Genomic DNA, 23859 nt, shown 5'->3' with positions numbered 1-23859 from the left:
CCTTGAGCTGAAGAGCTGAGGGACAGCGCCCAGGCCGAGTTCAGGCCCCATGACCGGACCCCCCCCCCCAAAAAAAATTTACATGGAGGCAAAATAACTTTAAAACTTTTAATAATTGATAATAGATTTTTTTCTTTACTTTCGTGTTTCATAGTTTAGATTAGATTGATGTAGGGAATCTTATAAACTTCTAAAGTTGACTTTTACTAGAAGAATTTTTAAATTTGGCATACATTGTTGTACAAGGGAAATTTCCCTATATGTACAATGTATCCCAATCAAATCTCCCCTCTCTGTCTGTCCCTCTTCCCAGTCCTTTCCCACTTCATAAAAAAATTCAGCAGTTTAATTGTTCTGTTTTCATATATATACAAATAAACTATATGGACTGTATCCTTCTCATTCACTCCCTCAATTAGCCCTCCACTTCCTACTGGTGCCCACTCTGAGTTGGTCATAGAATTATTTTTAAACTGAATATAGGCATGAGTGTACACTATGAAAATGTTTTAAATGGCTGGTATTCCATTACATCTTAAATATATATGAATTTTAAGAGCATTTAAGTACCTGCGAACATATTTCTGCTAAAGTCGGTCGTGGGACCTGAACTCTGGGCCTGGGTGCTGTCCCTCAGCTCTTGAGTTCAAGGCAAGCGCTCTACCACTTGAGCTACAGCGCCACTTCCGCTTTTCTAGTGGTTTATTGGAGATAGGAGTCTCATGGTCTTTCCTGCCCGGGCTGGCTTTGAACCGCGATCCTCAGATCTCAGCCTCCTTAGTAGCTAGGATTACAGGCGTGAGCCACCAGTGCCCGGCTACAAGCATTTTCTTGACTTAAATTTTTTCATATTAAGTGAAATAATTGAGATTCAGACAAGTATCATCTGTTTTCTCTGCATAGAATGAGAGAATGAACAAAAATAGAGGAGAGCTGTTAGAGAAATGGAAAAGAACCAGGGCAAGCAATGTTAATGTGGGGAAGGGGAGGTTGATAAGATCAAAGTATGTTAAATTTAAGTATTAATGCTAAAATCATTCAGAATGGGGGCTAAGCCTGGGTATAGATATAGTAGATATAGTAGAAACATAACCACTTTAGTATATTTTATACATTTTGCTTGATAACCTTTAAAATACACTGAATATCAATGTTTGCAGTTTGGAAAATAACATTAACTTACATTATGTATAATTTGCTAATCTGTGTTGTATATTATTCATTTATCTGTAGTTTCTAAATGCTTAGCAAGACTGTATTCAAATTAACTTGTCCAATACATATTTTTCCAGGAAGTAACAATAACTTTAATAATTTTAGTAAATTATTGTTATTATTTAATTAATTCAATACTTTTCATAAATTAAAATTAATGATAATTTCATAGATTTTCTTCTATTTACTATATGTTCTTCTAGGAAGGTGCTGGATGGACGCTTTGGAATTGGCTTTAAAATGTTCTAGTCTTCTTAAACGTACAATGATCAGGGAAGGAAAGGAACATGACCTGAGCGTTTCATCAGATAACACACATGTGACTTTGTATGGCTTATTACGTGCTAACAATCTCCACAGTGGTGACAATTTCCAGTAAGTAGATACTCTATTAATATGGTAATGATTTCAGAGATCATGTTGTTCACTAGGTTAGGTATCAGTCCTCTTACCTTACTAATGTAAATAGTATTGAAATTTTCCTATCTTCCCATTATATGGCTTGAAGCATTCAAAATTTGTTAATCTGATATGATCAGGTACAAGAACTTATTTCTTTTGTTTTATCCAAATGTGTATTGCCTTTTCATTCCCAAGTGAGCTATGCTGTCTACCTTGTCTTTGTTCATATTGTGCCTCCATTAAGAATATTTCTACTCCTTTTTTCTTTTCTCTTGTCATAATTATATGTTTATTTTAAGGTCACATCATATGTGAAACTTTTTCTGCTGAATAATTATAAGGTATCTTTATTATCTGTCTTTCTCTTGATATTTTTTGTCACATTTTTCTGTAGTAGCACTGGACTTTGGTTTTTGTAATGTTGTGGCTGTTGTAGAATTCTCATATAATTGTTATTTTGAATTAAAATATTATCCAACATATGATTTTATCCTCTGAATCACCCATTATAGTTAGGATTTAAAATATTATTTCTCTTCCTCCATTTCTCAGCTTCTTCTCTGCAACCATTTAACTCTTCACCTTTAAAAGTTAGAGTGTTACTCTGTGTCTGAGCTGAACATTTTTTTTAACCTATCCTTTTGATCAACACTACTTTTTAAGAAGCAGTGTTTAAAAATCTTTTATTATCTGACTTTTTACATGTTTTCTTTGCAGACATATGAGCTGGAGGTTTATCTTAATCCCAAATATCTGGACCATAAGTAGAATAAGACAAGAGTGGGATAGGGAAACTGAGATAGAAATGGATATTTGTTAGTACCTTTTCACAAAATTACCCATCTTTTTATAGATTAATTACCCCAGTTTTATAAAAATAGAATGAGTATAGAAGACTTTTATCATTTTTAGGCTATAGACTTTTTTAAATTTTAGCAAGAATATATTTCAGTATTACAGGGTTAAAGTAGATGAAAATAGAGAAACCCATGCAGGAAATGGGAGTTAAAGACTTCTAGACTTATTTTATTCAACTGAAAATATTATGTCCAGTTCTCCCTGGAACATATTTCTCATGATGAAACCTTCCCAAAAAAATGTTAAATAAAACGTAATGTAAGTGTTTCTCTTTTCCACTTTTCACATTTTTATTTATTTTTATTTTTTGTGCTGGTCGTGGAGCTTGAACTCAGGACCTGGGTGCTGTCCTTAAGCTTTTTGGCTCTGAAAGCTAGTACTCTACCACTTGAACCACACACAACTCCACTTCCAGTTTTTGGGAGGTTAAATAGAGGTAGAGTCTAACAAACTTTGCTGCATGGGATGATTTCAAACTGTGATACTCAGTTCTGAGCCTTCTGAGTAGCAAAGATTACAGTTATGAGCCAAAGAAACTTACTTCTTTCCCACTTTTTAAATTTGATGCTTATTACTTATTTTTTAATGACTTTGGCAACCTTTGAAGGAAGAAAGTCATAATTCATTTGAATTTACTTGAGAACCTAATACTCTTCTTTTCCTCTTTTTTTAAATTTTGAGACAGTCTTACCATATAGCCTCGACTAGCCCTGAATTCACACTTCTCCTGCCTCAGTCTCTCGTATTAAAATTATAGGCATGTGTCACCATGTCCAGAAAACCTAATAACTTGACATCTGTTTGTTTGTTTCTCTATTGCCCGACCAGGGCTTGAACTCTGGGCCTGGATGCTATACCTGATTCCTTTTGTTTATGGCTAACACTCTACCACTTGAGCCATAGCACCACTTCCGGCTTTTTTTTCCTGCTTATGTGGTACTGAGGAATCAAACCCAGGGCTTCATGCATGCAAGGCAAGCAGTCTACCACTGAGCCACCTTCTCAGCCCACCATTTCCAGCTTTTTATGTGGTTAATTGTAGATAAGATTCTCATGGACTTTCCTGCCTGGGCTGCCTTCACTGTGATCCTAATATCATAGCCTCCTGAATATCTAGGATTACAAACGTGAGCTTCTGGTGCCCATGCCCAGCCTTTTTTTTTTTTTTTTCTCTTGACCACAAGTAGCAGTGATTTTGTTTCAAACAGTATTGTTTTGTTTTTTTGTTTTTTTTTAATTGTAAAGATACTATACAGAGGGTTACAGTTACATGAGTGAGGTAATGAGTACACTTCCTCTTGAACATTGTTACCCCCTCTCAAACAGTATTGTTTTTAAAACTAAGGGGAAAAGTCTAATGAGGGGTAATCTAAAATTTGTTTTAAGAAGATCTTAACCCAAAAACCAAGAGGCAAAGAGCTTAGATACATCTTTTAATATTTCCCAAGGTTTTTATGTAACATATGCCTTTATTTACTAATCTGTAAAATAATAATTTTATCTATCTCATAGGGTAATTTTGAAGATTAAATGAGTTAAACCATATAAAACCCTTCTAGAACAATGCTTTCATTTTCATCACATCTTATTCTCTTTAGATTAAATGATAGTGAAATTGATCGACAGCATTTTAAGGACCAAGATATGTATTCTGATAAATCTGATAAAGAAAATGATCAGGAGCATGATGAGTCAGACAATGAGGTACTGGGAAAAAGTGAAGAAAGTGACACAGATACATCAGAAAGACAAGATGACTCATATATTGAACCTGAACCAGTTGAACCTTTGAAGGAGACCACCTACACTGAACAGAGCCATGAAGAACTTGGAGAGGTAAGTCTATTTTCAGAAATTCTGGTTTTCTGATTCCTGAAAATTTGATAATGAGGTTATAGAGATCTGCTTTTTTTATCTTCTTGAACACTTATATAATATGCTTATTTCAAAAGGTGCATATATATGAAGTAAATCAGGATTTGTAAACAACTAAACAGATATACTTTCACAAATGACAATGTAGTCTGTTAAATTTAAAGTTTATATTCCCTTCAAGTTTTGTTTTGAAATATAGGACTGTTCAGTGTTGCTGGATACAAATGTTGTTGCTCAATCGTTGCTGGATGCAAAGTAAATTGCAAGGGAACTTGAATATAAAAGTAGATGTAGTGTGGAATAATAGGATACATTGTTTTTGTATTGGATATTTTATGAATATTACTCACTTGGGTGTCTCTTGTTGCTCCTTTTTTACCTAAGTTTTATAGCTATAGAGTTTATTATCTAGAGGGTCATTTGCATATTTTAGAATGCTTGAAGTAGACCTGGAGATAATTCATGCTTTCAGTTGTTTATATGCCTGAAATAAGTATTTTTCACTGTGTTTTGTTAATTGCTAAAGGCAGGTGAAGCTTCTCAAACAGAAACTGTGTCTGAAGAAAATAAAAGCCTTATCTGGACACTGTTAAAACAAGTTCGCCCTGGCATGGACTTGTCCAGGGTTGTTCTGCCTACATTTATTTTGGAACCTCGCTCTTTCCTGGATAAACTTTCAGATTACTACTATCATGCAGATTTCCTATCTGAGTAAGTATATTTTTATTCCCTAAAATAGAAGAATCAATTTTAGATTCTCAATTCATAATTTCAGATTCTCAAGAGTGCTACTTTTCAACCATTATGTCTTTCCAAAATCATGCAGTGCGTGGCGACATATCTTGTGTCACTTCTGTAGTACACTTTAAGAACATACTTAAAGCCTTCTTGCTGTGTGGTCACTGCCTTCTAGACCTGCTCACTAATCTAACACAATGAGAGGGAATTGGTATTGTTCTTCTGAAACAAAGCCCATCTGCAGGTCCCATTCTTGGGCTTTTGTTTGTTTGTCTCTACATGTTTCTGAGACCTATGCAACTTGCCACAACCAAATGGCCTTACAGTTGCTGGCTTTTGACATAAATATTTTTTTGTCAGCTTTGCTTTTCATCTAAAGTAGGCAGGGGAGGAAGTGCCGCTGTAGCTCAAGTGGTAGAGCGCTAGCCTTGAGCTGAAGAGCTGAGGGACAGCGCCCAGGCCCAGAGTTCAAGCCCCACGACCGACAAAAAAAAAAAAAAAAAAGCCGGGCGCTGGTGGCTCACGCCTGTAATCCTAGCTACTCAGGAGGCTGAGATCTGAGGATCGTGGTTCAAAGCCAGCCCGGGCAGGAAAGACCGTGAGACTCCTATCTCCAATAAACCACCAGAAAAGCGGAAGTGGCGCTGTAGCTCAAGTGGTAGAGTGCTCGCCTTGAGCTGAAGAGCTGAGGGACAGCACCCAGGCCCAGAGTTCAAGCCCCACAACCGACAAAAAAAAAAAAAAAAAGAAGGCAGGGGAAGAAATGTTTATTTCTCTTCCAAGAGATTTTTGTAAAATCAAACTATGCAATGAGTAGCTATTTTGTGCACGCCTTTCCATATGATACCTGCTGAACCTATTCTAGCAAGTTACGATGTTTGAAGGTGTTGTATTTTCTATGGTATTGAGTTCTGGCTCTGTGACTTGATTTTTAAAATTACTATTTCGTTGTTTTTATTAACTACAACATCAGTGAACAGAGCAGGAAAACAAATCCTAACTGGAATAAAAAGATAATAAATTATGGAAAATGTTTACAACTTAAGTTACAGACATTGTTAACCTCCCTAAAATAAAGCAACTTACTAGAAATTTAATGAAAATATTCAACCTGTAGAAAAAACAGGGGAAGAAATGATGAAGCATTTAAAAAATGAAGAAATAGAAATAGTTCATAAACATGTAAGCCTTCTTCAAAATGAGAAAACATAGATTCAAATTAAAGCAAGATAGTTCATACTATCTTGGGTTCATACACCCTAATGACAAAAAACTCATACACCCTAATGACAAAAAACTCATCCACCCTAATGACAAAAAATTCAAAGGCTTTTTATATACTAGTTCTGCTGTCTTCTATAGATATTTATCCTTCCTATCTAGAAATTAATTTTTCTCAAACTATAAGCAAGTTTCTGTGAATCATATTATGATCTTCTTAAGGAACACCCATTTTCATGAATGAAAAGGTTGTACTTTACCAGGAATGAGAGGACACCTCTGTAATCCAACAATTTGGGAATGAAACAGAAGAGTCACAAGTTCATGGCCAACCTGGGAAGTATAACAGATCCTGTCTCAAAAGGAAAGGAAGAGAATGAGGAAGAGAGGGAAAGCCAGGGAAGCAGAAAGGAAGAGAAGGGAGGAGAGAGGAGGAATCAACGTAAAGTTGCATTTTGCTGCCAGCATACACTCTTGGCCAAGGCTCTGTGAGCCTGTAAGCATTCTCATCCATCCCAGGACTCCTACAAACTAGCACAGTATTTTTGAAGAGAATCTGGTATATTTGACAAATTATAAATACATTAATCCTTTGATGCAGTAATCCTGCTTACATAGCTCCCACATATCCTAGAAGACAAATTCAAGCTTGTTGCCTTGGGTTTGTAATAGTGAAACAGATTTAGCTTAAATGTCCAACCATAGTTGTCTGGTTAAATAATGCATGGTACATCCACATTTATAAGGAACAACTCATACAGAAGGCCCTCTGGGAAAAAATGAGGTACAGGAGAGTACATTTTATTTGCTTACTCCCATATGCCCTTTTAAATAAAACAAGGTGATTTCTATTTGCTCATTCATGCTAAAGAAACCTTTAAAAGACCCTTCAACCAAACTTTCCTTTAGAAGACAATTAGAAACAGTGTGGATAGAACAATATTTTATACTACTTAATGTATTATTCAATTGAGGATATGTACTGAAGACATTCTCTTCATATTGCTTTGACTTTTGACCTATACTCATGGAAAATTTAAAATAAAATTGCATAGTAAGAATTTAAGCCAAATAGGAATTGTCCAGAGACAGGGACAGTGTACCAAAAAACAGAAAAAATTAGGGATGGGTAGAAAGTAATTCAGATTAAGAAAAATCTTAGAAATTGATAGTTGTTTTGCCATCTGTTACAAGTTATGTTTTCCAGTCAGAGTATATTGAGTTTATGGTTTTAAATGTTAGAATTTATACAATATCCTATACATATTTTGGGTTTATTATTTTGGTTTTTAGGGCTGCTCTTGAAGAAAATCCTTATTTCCGTTTAAAGAAAGTAGTAAAATGGTATTTGTCAGGATTCTACAAAAAGCCAAAGGTAATGCTTTATAAGTTCCTTATTTTTTTGTGTAAAGTTTAGATTATTATAATTACTACCAAAATTCGAAAATGCTTGATTCTGATTGTAGTATATTATATTCTGATTGAAGTCATTTTTTCATGTAGATTTTATTACAACATTTTATAAAGGTATCTTTTTATGTGATACAGTTAAATTTGTTTTGGCTAGTCCAAACTGTTTTGATTTTTCTGTGCTTATAATTTGAAACCTGAATGTTTTTTATTTAGGGACTAAAGAAACCTTATAATCCTATCCTTGGTGAGACTTTCCGTTGTTTATGGATTCATCCACGAACAAGCAGCAAAACGTTTTATATTGCTGAACAGGTATTAGAAATGCATGTTATAAAAACAAAACTAATCTGGTAGTTGCTGACATATTTTTACGAAAACATTAATTCAGTAAATTCACTGTTGTTTAGCCTTTCTGATTAGTGAATGTTTTTGGTGGGCATATAGCTTTATAGTACTAAATACTACTAAATATCAGGAAGTGGCGCTATAGCTCAAGTGGTAGAGCGCTAGCCTTGAGCTGAAGAGCTGAGGGACAGCGCCCAGGCCCACAGTTCAAGCCCCATGACCAACAAAAAGAAAAAAGAAAAAAAAAGAAATTAAAAACTACTAAATATCATTCTCCTAAATAGTACTCTTGCACTCATGAAATTCTTTAATGAAAAATAAATCTTTACTTTTCCTCCCCTACCTCTTCATCTACCTTTTGTTTGTTTATGATCATCCTCAAAATTCTCCAATAGTTCTTCAACCCCTAAGTCAGATGTACACCCATTTCTCTGACATTCAAAGTCTTACAGTTTTCTTCCAAATTGATCTTAAATGAAAGACTTTTCTTGGTAGTCATACCTATGCATTCACAAATAGGTAACCTGATTGTACAGTCTCTTGCCTCATTTTTTTTGTTTTTGTATCGTATTGGGATTTGAACTCAAGGCCTTGTGCTCATGCTTGACTTTTTTAAGGCTGGCCTTTCACCATTTGATCCACAGTTCTATATCTGGCTTTTTGCTGGTTGATTTAAGAGTCTCATGGGCTTTCCTGCCCCAGGCTGGCTTCAAATTGCAGTTCTCAGATCTTAGTCTCCTGAGTAGCTAAGATTACAGCATGAGCTACCAGTGCTCAACTCTATTGCCTCATTATTTTAAAACTTAATTTTCCATCCAGTATTTTTCATTCGTTCTTCATCTGAACAACCCCTGACCGCATGTTCTTTAATATCCAAATAATTGCAGCTCCCGGTGGTTTGTTTTCCTTCTTAAACATCAGTATTATTTTTGTGATTACCCATTCATTAAGCTGTTAATTTAACACTTATGTTATTCACTTTATTAAAGGATGTTTATTTCTCTAATTCAGAGAAAGATAAAGTTGTATACATCTATTCCTCAAAGACACATCTTTTTTATTGTACACATAGTAGGCAGTCAGAAAATATTTCTTAATTTCTGAACTTTCATTAAATTTATATACATCTGTTTCCACAATTCTCCATTTTCTCCTTTATCTGCATAAACCTGGGAAATATGGTATTCTTTCCCAATAACAAATGACTATTTCAATAATTCTGACCTTTAAAATTTTTTTCTTCTTCTGGAGATTTTATTATACTATTGAACTATTTTAGTTTTTAAGACATTTTAGATCTCTCTAATTCTTCAAAAATGGAAGAGTTTAAGAATTTTAGCTTTAAAAGCTAAAATGATTAGCTTTGAAAGAAACCTAAGCTGTAAACAAAAATACCATCTCACAAAGTATGTTATGTTCACTAAGCCATATGATGAATAACTAAGAATATCAGTTATATACTGGTATGTAGTTCATTGCTAAAACTGAGTTAAAGTCACATTATCTCATATGTTCAGGCTCACGAACCTGAATGCTCTCTAACAATGATTCTGGGTCAGGTTCTAATGCAGTTAGTACAGTTATCTGCAGACTTGAGTGGCTAGAAAATTCACTTCCAAGCTTATCCTACGCTGTTATAAAAGATAATTCACTTCCTCAATACATGAGCCTTACGTAGTATTTTTTTCACCACATAGAGACTGGTTCTCAGAGCTTAAGGTGGGACCGGAGGTGAGGGGTAGCAAATGACCAAGGGAACCCCCAAAAGATGAAAGCTATATTGAAAAGTAATAAGTGATATAGTATCATTTCTGTACAAACTATCTTTGGTTCATTATATACTATAAGCATAAATATTTTGTTATTTGTCAGATGCTTCTTATTTGTATAATACTTGAAATTTTGATACTAGCACAACAATATTCTCATACCATTACATTTTCTGTTTTCTACTGTGTTCAATAGGTGTCTCATCATCCACCAATATCTGCCTTTTATGTTAGTAACAGAAAAGATGGCTTTTGTCTCAGTGGTAGTATCCTGGCTAAGTCCAAATTCTATGGTGAGTTTCCCTCTGTCCTAACTTGCACTCTTCCCATAGAGGCAGCATTTTCTGGTTTTTATTTACAACTAAGATAAACAGTATTTGTTTTTAGCAAGGAATTTATGTCACTTTTAATATCATGTTTATTTGAATAATGAGTTTTTTTTCTCCCACTTAGAAGCATGACCATTTCATATAATTTTAAATGTGAGAGCAAATGAATCTAAGACTGAAATAGGAAAAATAAAAGATCTGGCTACTTGAGAGGGCACAGAACCACAGATAATTCTGTGTCAGGAAAATATGAAAGTGGTCTTTCATTAGGAACATGGTGTAAATCTTTATGTTTTTAAGACGTCTTATTTCTTTTGGCTCAGGTTTGGGTTTTGCTTTGTTTGGTTTACTTAGTGTTTGCTTCTTCTAAGTGTTACATGTATTTCATATCAGATTATAAGATTTTTTTCCTTATTGGATTATTCCTTTCCTTCAGTCCTCCTCTCTACTCTGGCTATAATGTATACAGCTTTTATAAGCATGTGTTCTACTCTTGTAGAATATTTTTAAATAACTTTCTTATTGTGAAAATATTATAAAGAGGGGTTACAATTACATGAGCAAGGTAATGAGTACATAGAATTTTTATTTTTAGCCTTGAAAGAAACGTAAGATGTAAAAAAAATACCATCTCACAAAGTATGTTATGTTCACTAAGCCATATGATGAATAACTAAGAATATCAGTTATATACTGGCCATACTGAGGTTTTCACTCAGAGTCTTAATCTTGCTAGACTGCTGTTTTGCTACTTGAGCCATGCCTTCAGCTCTGCATTTCTTCTGGTTATTTTGGAGATGGAGTCTAGCAAACTTTCTGCCTGGACTAACCTTAATTCCTAATCCTCTAAAATTTATTCTCCTGAATAGCTAAGATTATAGACGTGAGCCAACTAGAAAATTTTATTTATTGAGTACCAATAAATGAATGCCTCACATTCTGGTATTGCTCTAGATGTTGGTGTTTCTCTCTCTCTCTTGCTCACTCGCTTTCTCTCTCTATATATATATTTTTTTTAAGTAGTTATACAAAGAAGTTGTCATTCAGCAAAGTAGTTCTTGAATACACTGCATTTTGATCATTGTCACCTTTTCAGCGTTCTCACCCATCCTTCCCAACTCACCCCTTCCCTTACTTTTCTTAATTTTTTAGGGTATGTATTGAATTTTTTTGCCATTTAACAAAGCAGTTTATGTATTAGTGCATCTTGATCTGTATCATCCCTTTAAAATTTTCACCCCCTTCCCTTATTTTTCTTCATTTTGTGATATATACAATGAATTCTTGTCTGTATTCTCCCCCTTCCCGTGTTTACCCTCCTCCCCTTGGCTTCCCCTCTCCTCTTGCAAGTGCCCATTTCCTGGTATTTATTTTGTTGGGCTGTGTCTTAGTCTTTCTAAAGAATTATACTATTTGAGCTCTCCATAGAGTATATTACTCTTCAGTTAATTCATTTGTAAAACTGCTTGCATACTGCCCGCCCAGTGTGTTTACTTATAGATTAATAGGCACATTCTAGCTACCATAAATGAGGGAAAGCACACAACCTGTTCTCTGGCTTACTTCACTAAGTATAATTTTTTCCAGGTCTTTTCATTTCCTTATGAACAGTACAATATCACTCTTTCTGATAGATGGGTGGAATCCCATTGTGTATATAAGCCACATTTTCTTGTTCTATTTGTCCATTGAGGGGCATCTGGGCATCTTGGGTATGGTAAATAGTGCTGCAATGGACATGATTGTGCTTATGACTTTATCGTAGACTTCTTTGTGCTCTATTGGATAAATACCCAGGAGTGGAATTGCTGGATCATAGTTTAGTTTTGTTTTTTGAAGAACGTCCATACTCCTTTCCAGAGTTGTTGAACATGCTCAAGCTCCTACCAACAAATTATGGAGTTCCCTTTTGGACAAATCCTTGCCAGCATTTGTTATTATTAGTTTTTTTGATAATGGCCATTCTAACTGGGGTGAGGTAGAATCTCAATGTTGTTTTGATTTACATTTCCTTTATGGCCAGAGTTGTGGAACATTTCTTCATGGCCATTCTTACTTATTCTTCTGAGAAGTCTCTCTTTAAGAGAGAAGTCTCCCATTTATTAATTGGGTTTTTGTGAGTATATTCTAGATAGTAGGCCCTTGTCTGATATATAGCTGGTAAAAATCTCTTCCCATTCTGTGGACTTGTTTTTTAACTTGTTAACTATCTCCTTTGCTGTGTAGAAACTTACAAGTTTGATGCAATCCCATTTATCAATTGTTTCTTTGATTTGTTGTGTTTCAGGGTCTAGTTTCTACCCTTGCCCAGCCCTTGCTAGCATTCTTTTTCCTATGTTAGAATGCAGTTAATTTATATATGTCAGAGTTAGTTATCTGTTCTTTTATAATTTGAAAGAAATCCAGCCATTGCAAGAGTTCTGTTTATATTTTTGAAGTAACTTTCTTATTTTTTCTTTGGTTACTGGGTTCCTTATATTGAAACCTGTTAGGTGAGTTTGAGTAGTTTATTTTGATCTAGGAATGATTTTATTTTCTTAGGTCTAAGTTTAATTTGAATATTTCTGAGATGATTATATATCACCTATTAAGTTATGTATCAGACAAATCCATGATGTGATCTTAAGGAATAAAGAGTGTAAATGGTAGCAGAGGCTGGCATTGTTTGAGGGCATGGGAAGGTATGGTCAACAAATACAAATAAGAACAAGTTTGAGAGCTTTCTTGCAGACAGACTTTTTTAGGGTGACCTATTTTGGAAATGATGAGAGTGGATTTTCTGTTTTAACTACAAAAATGGTAACTTTGAGTTAATATAGCTGTTAAGAAGCTGGATTGAACCAGCATATCATTATCATTATATCTGTGGGTTTTAGTTAATTAATCTGGAAGAATTTCTTTGGGTTTTTTTTAAAAAGAAGTCTTTCTCTTGACATTTTACAATGATATATCAACTATCCCTTTACCTCTTGCTTTTATTGTTGTGGTTAGAAAACTTCTTACTTTAGCTTAGGTAATTACTTACATGTTTGTTCTATACTTTTATGCTGGTCTTGTTCCTTAAATTGCCTGGTATTTATTTCCATGTATACCAAATGCATATAGAATGAAATAACTTTCTTTTATCAAAAGCCAACTAACTTCCCCTTTGAAAATCACCACTGATTTTCAGTCATTATTTTCTACTTTAATGACTACCTTTTCTGATCTGTTGCCCTGTTTTTTTTCACACTGCTATTCTATACTATAAACATTTATTTTCAAGTGCCTATCTATTATTCTAGAGTAGCTAAAACATAAGTATTTAACCACTTTTCTATGTGTTGAAAACTATATTCTTATTTAGAACTGCTCATATTTTTCAAGTGTCATTATATGAACCTTCAATTTCAGAATCAGAGTATTAGTTAACATTTTAAAACATTGAACTGATTTTGACTGAATACGTCAGAAATTAATGAGCTCTAAAGCATACATTTTTACAATCTCCTGAGTTGATTTTACTGTACATTAATATTTAACATAGTTTATGACATAGTGTTAAGGCAAAGCAGAATGAAAATAACACATGCATTTTGGTCAGCTCTGCTTTAAAACAGTCTAGGCTCCATATCTTAGCTATGTTAAATAATGAACATAGTTGTGCTGGTAGCTTTAGTATGGTCTTGTTTGTGATCATTGGGGTAAATGCCCAAAAGTGGGATTGCTGGGGCAGAGGGGAGCTCTATGTGGAGTCTTTTGAAGATCCTCCTTTCTACTTTCCAAAGTGGCTGAACAAGTTTACACTCCCACCAACAATGCAGTAGGGTTCCCTTCTGTCCACATCCCCTCCAGCATCTGTTGTTATTAGAGTTCTCGATTATAGCCCTTCTAACTGGGGTGAGGTGGAATCTCAATGTTGTTTTGATTTGCATTTCTTTTATGGCTAGAGAGGTTGAGCATTTCTTCATGTGTCTATTGGCCATCCTTCTTTCCTATTCAGAGAAGTTTCTCTTTAAGTCTTTAGCCCACTTATTTATGAGGCAGTTGTTTCTTTGAGGATAAGTTGTTGGGGGATTTAATTTTTTGAATTCCAGGTATATTTTAGATATGAGACCCTTGTCTGTAGTATGGCTAGTGAAGACCTTCTCCCAATCTGTGGAATTTCTATTGATCTTGCTAGCTATGTCCTTTGCCATGCAGAAGCTCTGCAGCTTCATAAATCCCATTTGTCCAACCTTTCTTTGATTTGCTGTGTTTCTGGATCTCTATTAAGAAAGTAAGGTACCATGTGATTTTTGTTTTTGTTGCTTTGTATGTCTGTTCCCCATGGTATAACTCCTGTTTTCACTGTATTTGATGTTGGTATAATTTGGGGAAGGGAAGGGAAAAAACAAAATGTTTAAAAAGGGATATAGATTGACCCATTGCAACAATGAGATGTACAAGACGTTATGTCGAAAAACAAACTTTACTATTTAGGCGGGGGTGAGGGAGTGGTATAGTTGAGAGGTTAGGAGGGTCAGGATGGTAGGGGAAAAAACAAAGGAGGAGGCAACAATGCTGGATAAGAAATGTACTCATGTAACTGTAACCCCTCTGTACAGTATTTTCACAGTAAAAAACTTATTTAAAAAATAATATAAATAAATAAAACAGTCTAGGCTGGCCTGGGAAAAATGCAAGACTCTACACAAAAGACCTGGGATATGACTCATGTGTAGAGTGCCCTCATAGTTAAGCACAAGGCCCTAAATTCAAATTATATAGTACCACCAAAGTAAATTTGCAAAAGATGGCAAGTATCAGAATATCTCATGTGCCAAGTTCTGGCACACTCCTAGCTACTTAGGAGGCTAAAATCTGAGGATTGCAGTTTGAAGCTGGACTGGGCAGAAAAGTCCATGAGGCTCTTAGCTCTAGTTAACCACCAAAAGAAAAGCAGGAAGTAGAGTAATGGCAAATGGTAGAGCACCAGCCAGCCCTGAGCAAAAAAGCTAAGGGATAATGACTAGGCCTGGAGTTCAAACCCCTGTAACACACACACACACACACACACACACACACACACACACACACACACACACACACACACACACACACACCACACACACGAAACCAAAGCACACACACAATAATTTGTTGCTAGTGGACTCAAACTTCAAGAAATGCAAAGTAAAATTCTTTAGTCAGGTAGGTGATACCAGAGAGAAACTCAGACTCAGAGTTAACTTGCCCGTGTAAATGTAACCCCTCTGTACAGTATTTTCACAATAATAAAAACAAAAACAAAATTAAATTTAAAAAAAAGATTATTTCTGAACTGGCAAATTTCTGGGAAAATAAAAGGAGACTTTTTTCTTGTTGTCAATGTTTTGTAATATATATTAGTAGTAAAAAATTTAGCATTGTCTTCTGAGTTTATAACCTGGAAATGTTAACAGTATAATAGTACAGAGGTCTGGAACTGAATGGACCTAGAAGGTGCATTTGTTTCTATTCAATGAAGTGATAGAGCTGTAACTATAAGAGGACTAAAGATATTAGAAGAGAAAAATGCACTGTGAAAAACCTTTAGGAAATCTCTGTGACATTGTTTCAGTTATATTTTGGTAGATTTTAGATCTTTTTATTTTTAATTATCCTTAGAATTATTGTATTTTAATATAAATATTTACTATATTTAAATTTTGTGGCCTAAGTTATTTGATTTACAAATAAGAATTATATTTTCATAGAAAAAGACAAATGGAGCTCTATAGTGAAACTGTTTTATTGACTATTCTACAAGTGCAATATTCTTCTTGTTACCTTCCTAGAATAATAAATACGTAAAACTATACTTTTTAAAATACTCATTTTGTAGGATTCATAATATGAATCAATGTCCTAAATATATGGTTGGACATATTGACATTGTGATTTTTCTTAAGATATTCTACTATATATACCTGATAGATGTCCTAAATGATTTTTGTTTGCTGTTGAATTGGTTGAATTAATAAACAATACTTGTTTCAGGGAACTCATTGTCTGCAATATTAGAGGGAGAAGCACGGCTAACTTTCTTGAACAGAGGTGAAGATTATGTAATGACAATGCCATATGCTCATTGTAAAGGTAAAGATTTTCCTTAATTCATGTATTTCTTTTTAGCTTTAAGTAGTCACACAGAGGGATTCCAGATCAACTTGTCAGTTTATGAGTACAATACATCTTAATCAGTGTCACTCTTTTTTTATCATTATCCAAACTTTACCCTATATCTTTATAAGTGAATGTATGTGGGTACACCAAGGCTTTTGATTTAGGATTACCAATTCATTTAATAGACATAAGATAAAGTTATGGAATCTGTACATGATGTGAATTCACTGATATCTGTTCATATTTTATATAATGAACTTACGTTTGCATTTTATCCAGTGGAAAAGAACCACCTTGATTTACAAGTTTCCTGTAGATGGAGATTAGATAACAAAATAGTATTTATTATTGGCCACTGCCCTTCTCTCTTCAGCCTTTTGTCAATGTTTTTTTCTTTAGGAATTCTTTATGGCACAATGACCCTGGAGCTTGGTGGAACAGTCAATATTACATGTCAAAAAACTGGATACAGTGCAATACTTGAATTTAAATTAAAGGTTAGTAGAGTGTGATAGGTCATATCACCTAATTACCTGAGAGCTGGGTTATAAGTATTGAAGAAAGAACACAATTTAATTTCTATTTAAGAACTAAATATAAAAGCACCATTCATGCCAAGAACCAGTGGCTCATGCCTGGAATCCTAGCTATTCAGGAGGCTGAGATTTGGAAGATGATGGTGCAAAGCAAGCCTGGGAAGAAAAGTTTGTAAGCCTCCATCGAGGGCAAGTTGAATGAAAATCTTGGGGTAGACTAAGGCGGCAAACTTGCTAAATCCAAACACAAAGCCATCATTTTTGTTTTTAATTTTAATTAATAAAAATATTGATATAGGAAAAGAGCACTAAGAAGTTACTAAGTCCAACTAAGTAACTAAGTCATTCCTGTAATTTCAGCTACTTAGAAGACAGAGATCTGAAGGCCCCAGTTTAAGGCAAGCCTAGACAAAAAGTTAGTGACATCTATTTCAACCAACAAGCCAGGAATGTTGATACATGTCTGTGATCCTAGGTACAGGGAAACCATAGGAAGGCAGATCATAGTCTGAGGTTGATTTCCTGGCAAAAAGCCCAGGACCTATCCAAAATATAACTAAAACAAAAACAGTAAGAGGATGTAGATCGAGTGGTAGAATACCTGCCTATCATGCAAGAGACTGAATTCAAACCCCTGTTCTAAAAGAAATGCCTAAAAGTGACTGGATAGAAACATCTTCATAAATTAAAGCATTACTTTACATACCAGAATGTATAAATCAAATTACATTCCAGTTATGTACACTAAAATAGAGTTGTATTGGGTACTATTTCTGTATAACAGATTGCTCCAAACTCATTGTCTCAAAAATAATCATGTGCTTACCCTCACAAGGAATAGAGCCAGGAATTTAGACAAGTCATATTAGAAATGGCTTCTCTCTATTACATAATGTTTGCACTTCAGGAAAGCTTGTTAGGGCCTGGGTGATTTAATGGTTGAAGACTAGAATCATCTGAAGACATCACTTAGGTATCTGATGTCTGAGGGACAAAATTGCAGTGTTCCAGCTTACTGTTTTTAGAACGTTTTTATAAATTGTTTTAAGACCACCTTCATTATGATTTTCAAACATCACTATCATCATTCAAGAAAAAACAACTGCTACAGTGGGAAAAAGTCAAAGAAAGGACACTGCATGAAATAGTATCAAAGAGCATCTTTGTGTGTGTGTTTGTGTGTGCACGTGTGCATGCAGATCCTGGGGCTTGAATAAAGGGCTGTGCACTGTCCCTGAGCTTTTTTGCACAAGGCTATCACTCTTGAGTGCTTAAGCCATAGCACCACCCCAATTGTTTGTTTTGTTTTTGTTGTTGGGGCGGGGGTGGTGGTTAACTGGAGATAAGAGCCTCATGGACTTTCCAGCTGTGCAGGCTTTGAACTGCAATCCTCATATTTCATCACCAAGGAAGGGATAAGTGAGGCAACCTAAAGTGTAATCCTTCTAGATTTATATTTTGGAGGGTTTTTTTGGTTATATATTTTACTTGGTTTTGTTGTGAAGGAAAATGTACTATTTCTTTTAATAGATTTAAAAAAATTTCTGCAGTTTCCTGAGTTATTGTTTAATGTATTGTCACATTGATAGGGCACAGTCTTGAGTGTTAGGAGAAAGCACAGGGCATGTGTCATTTATGTCAATGTGATCATCCTAGATGGATTTAGAGTATCATAGATAGTCTTCCATAACCTCAGTTCAAGTTCACTTAAAATTTCTTTTTTTCTTTTTTTTTTTTTTTTGAGTCCGGTCGTGGGGCCTGAACACTGGGCCTGGGCGCTGTCCCTCAGCTCTTCAGCTCAAGGATAGCGCTCTACCACTTGAGCTACAGCACCACTTCCGGCTTTTTTCTTTTTGCTTATGTGGTGCTGAGGAATCAAACCCAGGGCCTTATGCATGCAAGGCAAGTGCTTTACCACTGAGCCACCTTCCCAGCCCTCACTTAAAATTTCTAGTTGAAGTTTGGACCAGGATTTCAGAATTTGTGCCTTCAATAATACCATAATGTATAATTATTCCTTGCTGACTTATATTGCATACAAGTTAAAAGTAAAATATTCAATATTTTCTCTTTTAAAAGCCATTTCTAGGGAGTAGTGATTGTGTTAATCAAATATCAGGAAAACTTAAATTGGGAAAAGAAGTCCTAGCTACTTTGGAAGGTCACTGGGTAAGTATTTTAATCTATTATTTTTACAAAAAGAATTTTATCTCATGGAAATGATTACCAATTAAGTGCTATAAAAGCATCACTATTTAACTTAAGCAGCATAGATACTTTGATACTTCTCCAATATCAATGATATTTAACTTTAATATTTTCTTAAATCAGTAGAAATAGATAAAATTTATGTCACCTACTATATGTGGTATTAAGAATGTAAATCATATTGACCTATTTAATATAGCCTTGTATAGTGGGTTACATACTACTATTTATTATTGTTCCCCATTTTACGCAGATGTAAAACAAAGTCAAAGCATTTGAATACTTTGCTTAAAGTAGGTGGTGGACCAATAATTGTAGCTCTGCAGTTCGGCTGCAGGGCTGTGCTTTTCTACACAGCACTTTACTACCTTTAACTTGAAAGAAAGAAGCATAGATTCATTTGGAGAGCAATGGCTTTGATTTACTTTGATGTACTTTTCTGTTGTTCTAGATTCTATATGTGCAGTTTTTAAAGAGGAGCTGAGATGAATAAAATTGTCATACTAATTAGATACTCTTTGAAAACTGCGTATAAATGTTTTCTGCTTTATAGTAAGCAAAAGTAACCAATGAAACATGATTTAGGGACTTGGGCACGTAGCCAAATATGGAGTATTAAAAATAAAATTGGCTCTACCTGAGTGTCACTTAGAAAACAGACAAAGCAATCTTTTTAAAAAATACGATTTCTGAGATTATACAGAAATCCTTAATGCTAACAAAAACTCTTTAAGGTTTTTCCATACCTAGATATTGAGTCCATGGATAGTAACTATAACAAATATGATGTTTTTCTTGGACAGTTTGAGATGGTAGCTAAGGCTTTGTATGTAATGACTAAAGTTTGTTTACGAAAATCTCATGAACTTTATTTCTTTAAGCAAAGATTTTAAATGGATGAGTGTTATATATTTAATCTTAATGTTTTTGTGAAAACATGGAAAAGAATTCGAGACAAATACTAATTTTGTTTTAAAATATATTCATTCAATAGGATTCAGTAACAGGAAGAACATATTATTTTTATATCAATATGCATTTAATTTCATTATAAATACAATAAGTCTCCACAATAATGCTTGATTTCTTAAATATAGGATAGTGAAGTTTTCATAAATGATAAAAAGACTGATAATTCAGAGGTTTTCTGGAATCCAACACCTGACATTAGGCAATGGAGATTAATAAGGCATACTGTAAAATTTGAAGAGCAAGAAGATTTTGAATCAGAAAAGTAAGTATACTATTTGTCAGCTCACTTCATGGAAGTCAAAAGAGTGTTTTGTGTGTGTATACACATGCATGCTGGCTTGAACTGAAAACCTTGTTTTGTTTTGTTTTTTTTCTTGGCTCTTGTGCACATGGCTGACAAGCTACCACTTGAACCACACCTTTGAAAGGATTGCATCCTTAGTCCTTTTATAGAGTAGTCACTATTCTCTATATGCTGTCAGAATTTAATTCAGCAGAAGTTTATCATTTATGGGTTATGACAAATCATACTGTTTTTCTGTAGCTCACAACTAAAACTGCCTATAGTTTTCCTTTCTCTTCTCATGTGCTCCAGTGCCTTATTTTGTTTGCATAAAATTACAGAACAAATTAGTATTTCTTGGTTTTATCCTAACAGCTGTTACCTAATTTAGGTTAGATATGTAGTACTCTTGGCAAAGGGAATATAACTGAATCTACTTTTGTTCCATTCTCTGAAATACAAGAATACAGACACGGGTATGCTGGACTTACTTATTTGGCCTATAATTAATGCCATAGTTTCTATTGCTAAATAATAGCATTTTTGCTTGGATCATTTACACCTTTGAGTAAAAATTATGGTATACAGTGTATCTATGTTAGGCAAAGAATGCTTCTATGTGAAAGATACTTATTGTATTTATAATGAAATTAAATGCATATTGATATAAAAATAATATGTTCTTCCTGTTACTGAATCCTATTGAATGAATATATATATTAATTGTTCCTATATGCCCTCATTCAAGTCTATATGAGCTTTCCCTTCTATACTAAAATTTAGTTTGTCTGTCAGAGATAGAAAATACCTATGCATCAGTTCTAAAATATCCATTGAGACACAACCACATGATATTCTCCATGCAAAACTTTTTAAAAATATATACGTTTTGAGATATTAGTATAATTAGTCATATTTTAAAGATGAAGAAATAAGACAGAATGGAAAACTCTCACTAGCTAAGAAGTGACAGCCCTAGGACTCAGCCCAAATCTGCCTAAACTTCTATTCTCTTTTTTGTGACATACTATCTTCTCAGATGGTTGATCCATAAATTTTGTATGTATTTTCATTGGATTGATGAAAAAAACAAATTTTAATGGGAAAATTATTTTTCTAAATTATCTTTCTGAAAGTCTTTTTTGTTAAATTACTGTTTTTCAGCACTGTTAACACATAGAATATTCTTGACAGCATTAAAAAATATTGACACTTGATCCCTCTCCTTTGGAAACTTCTCTGATAATTTGCAAGCATCCAAGGTTGAGAAGCACTACTAGATTTTCCTGAAGCCAGTGGATTTTAAACAGTATATATAAGAATTATCTGGAGAGCTTGTTAAAATGTAGATTCTCTTGAGCCCTAACTTTAGTACATTTCCATTATCTTTATTTTGCAACATTCACTACCATATGTTTGAGAATTCATGTAATAAATTTCTCTTGCCAAGAACAAATTATTATTCACTTACAAGCAGGTGTCTCTCTACTCAAGATACTGGGTTTTTATGTTGACTAATTTCTCAGCATATGACTGTAAGCTCTGTTAAAGCCAGAAATCCACATGAACATCATTTTCTCTCAATAGATTCTTATAGAGATTTGGTTTTCTGTTGTTTAATACTATTTTTGCACATGTATTAGACTCTGGCAACGAGTAACACGAGCCATAAATGCCAAAGATCAAACAGAAGCTACTCAAGAGAAGTGTGTTTTGGAAGAAGCTCAAAGGCAAGCTGCCAGAGATAGGAAAACAAAAAATGAAGAATGGACTTGCAAGTTATTTGAACTTGATGCACTCACAGGAGAATGGCATTACAGGTTTGCAGAGTAAGTAAAATGAATTTATTTCAAATAATATGCTTACCTGCATTCTTACAATGGTTTTTTTACTTGCTATATAGATTAATGTGAAATTCTGAACTTGCAATTCCAGTCATTATAAATTCAATTCCGTGAGAGTAGAGCTAATGATCAGAAGATTAGATATGGGCCAATCTTGATATTAGAACTATGTTTATAATTATTAATAAAAATCTAATCACAGAATACAAGTTTTTTAAGTTCTTTCCTTGGCCATTAAACAATTTTTTTTCTATTTATTTAGTACTCGACCATGGGACCCACTTAATGATATGATACAGTTTGAAAAAGATGGTGTTATCCAGACTAAAGTTAAACATCGCACTCCAATGGTATGTAATTAAAAAGAAGACAAAACAAAAATTACATCTGCTAGGCATATAAATTTGTTGTCTATGGCTGTCTACAATTAAAATTTGGTTTCCAAATTTAAATATTTTAGTTAAGCAGAGTTAGTGCAGCTTTAAGCTCTATGTCCCCAAAGAACATCAAAAGGGCAAATGCTATCAGATTAAAAGTTGCCAGAATTCTGGAAAATAGACATTTGCATCAACCAAGGGAATGCTGGATCAAAAAAAAAAAAAACTAGTAGGAAAGCTCTGTAGCATTTTACTTACCCTTGCCAGACCCTCTTCCCATAAGTCTTACAGACTTATTCATTCCAGTGGAATTCTTGGTGCCCAAAGGATCAAACCAGACCATATGCAGGAATTTATGTGTGTATTCTAACCTGGTAGGCTTCTTACTACCTAAAAGACTACGTGAGGCACTTATTTCTGAGAATATTAATGAGAGACTATACAAAAGAACCAAGCAAATTGTACAGCTGAAAAGTATGGTAGCAGATGAAAAATTCCTCTAGAAATTCAATGAAAAAACAAGAGAAAAGGAAAGATAACAAAAACAGCAACAAAGAAAAAGCCTCTTGTCTCCAGAATGGATCCATTCTTAAAATGAGAACTAAGACCATAAAACTCTTAGAAAAAAATGGACAAATCTTCATACCTTGTACTTGGCAATAGATGCTTAGATATAACACTATAAACATAAGTAACAATAACACCAACAGCAAATTATAATTCAATCTTTAGAATGACAGAAAGTATTTGCTACTCATTTATTTAATAAAGCTCTGCTATCCCAAAAATGTAAAGAGTCCAAACTTAACAAAACTGACAGCTCAATGTGAAAATGGTTAAAGGACTTTGATCAGACTTTTATCCAAAATAAATATACAGTTGGTGCAAAAAATACATAGTAAGATGTTTAACATTATTAATTATGAGGAAAATATAAACCAAAACCACACTTAGGCATTACCTTACTCTTACTATGAAGATTATAATTTAAAATTAATGGAAAAGGAAAATTAATAATTCTTCAATGTTTATAAATGTAAAATTACCACATGAACCAGCGATTCTAATCCAGAAAAACTGAAAACAGTTGTTGGAAATACTACTTCAGCAATGGTCATTGCATGATTATCCACAATTTTCCAAAAGGTAGAAACAATTCATTAACTGATGAATGGATGTATAAGATGTGATATGTCCATACAGTTCTATATTATTCAAGAAAAAAGGTAATGAAGCCAGGTGCTGGTGGTTCACGCCTGTAATCCTAGCTACTCAGGAGGCTGAGATCTGAGGATTGAGGTTCAAAGCCAGCCCTGGCAGGAAAGTCCATGAAACTCTTATCTCTAAT

The 23859-nt window shown here is 34.1% G+C and overlaps 1 protein-coding gene across 1 annotated transcript in view; it reads left to right on the top strand.

The window, feature by feature from the left end:
* The window catches only part of Osbpl8 (oxysterol binding protein-like 8), a 142859-nt gene that overhangs the window by 108820 nt on the left and 10180 nt on the right, over positions 1-23859 (top strand). The window contains exons 10-21 of the mRNA XM_013018747.1: positions 1419-1590; positions 4074-4311; positions 4877-5061; positions 7603-7684; positions 7936-8034; positions 10033-10129; positions 16166-16264; positions 16691-16788; positions 18907-18996; positions 20133-20269; positions 21934-22119; positions 22397-22484. Of these exons, the coding sequence (XP_012874201.1) occupies positions 1419-1590; positions 4074-4311; positions 4877-5061; positions 7603-7684; positions 7936-8034; positions 10033-10129; positions 16166-16264; positions 16691-16788; positions 18907-18996; positions 20133-20269; positions 21934-22119; positions 22397-22484 (1571 nt within the window). The remainder of the gene's footprint in view (positions 1-1418; positions 1591-4073; positions 4312-4876; positions 5062-7602; positions 7685-7935; positions 8035-10032; positions 10130-16165; positions 16265-16690; positions 16789-18906; positions 18997-20132; positions 20270-21933; positions 22120-22396; positions 22485-23859) is intronic.

The sequence above is a fragment of the Dipodomys ordii genome, unplaced genomic scaffold (genome assembly GCF_000151885.1).
Source record: "Dipodomys ordii isolate 6190 unplaced genomic scaffold, Dord_2.0 Scaffold3, whole genome shotgun sequence".
In the NCBI taxonomy this organism is placed as follows: Eukaryota; Metazoa; Chordata; class Mammalia; order Rodentia; family Heteromyidae; genus Dipodomys; species Dipodomys ordii.
This window is presented reverse-complemented; position numbering and strand designations above follow the sequence as displayed.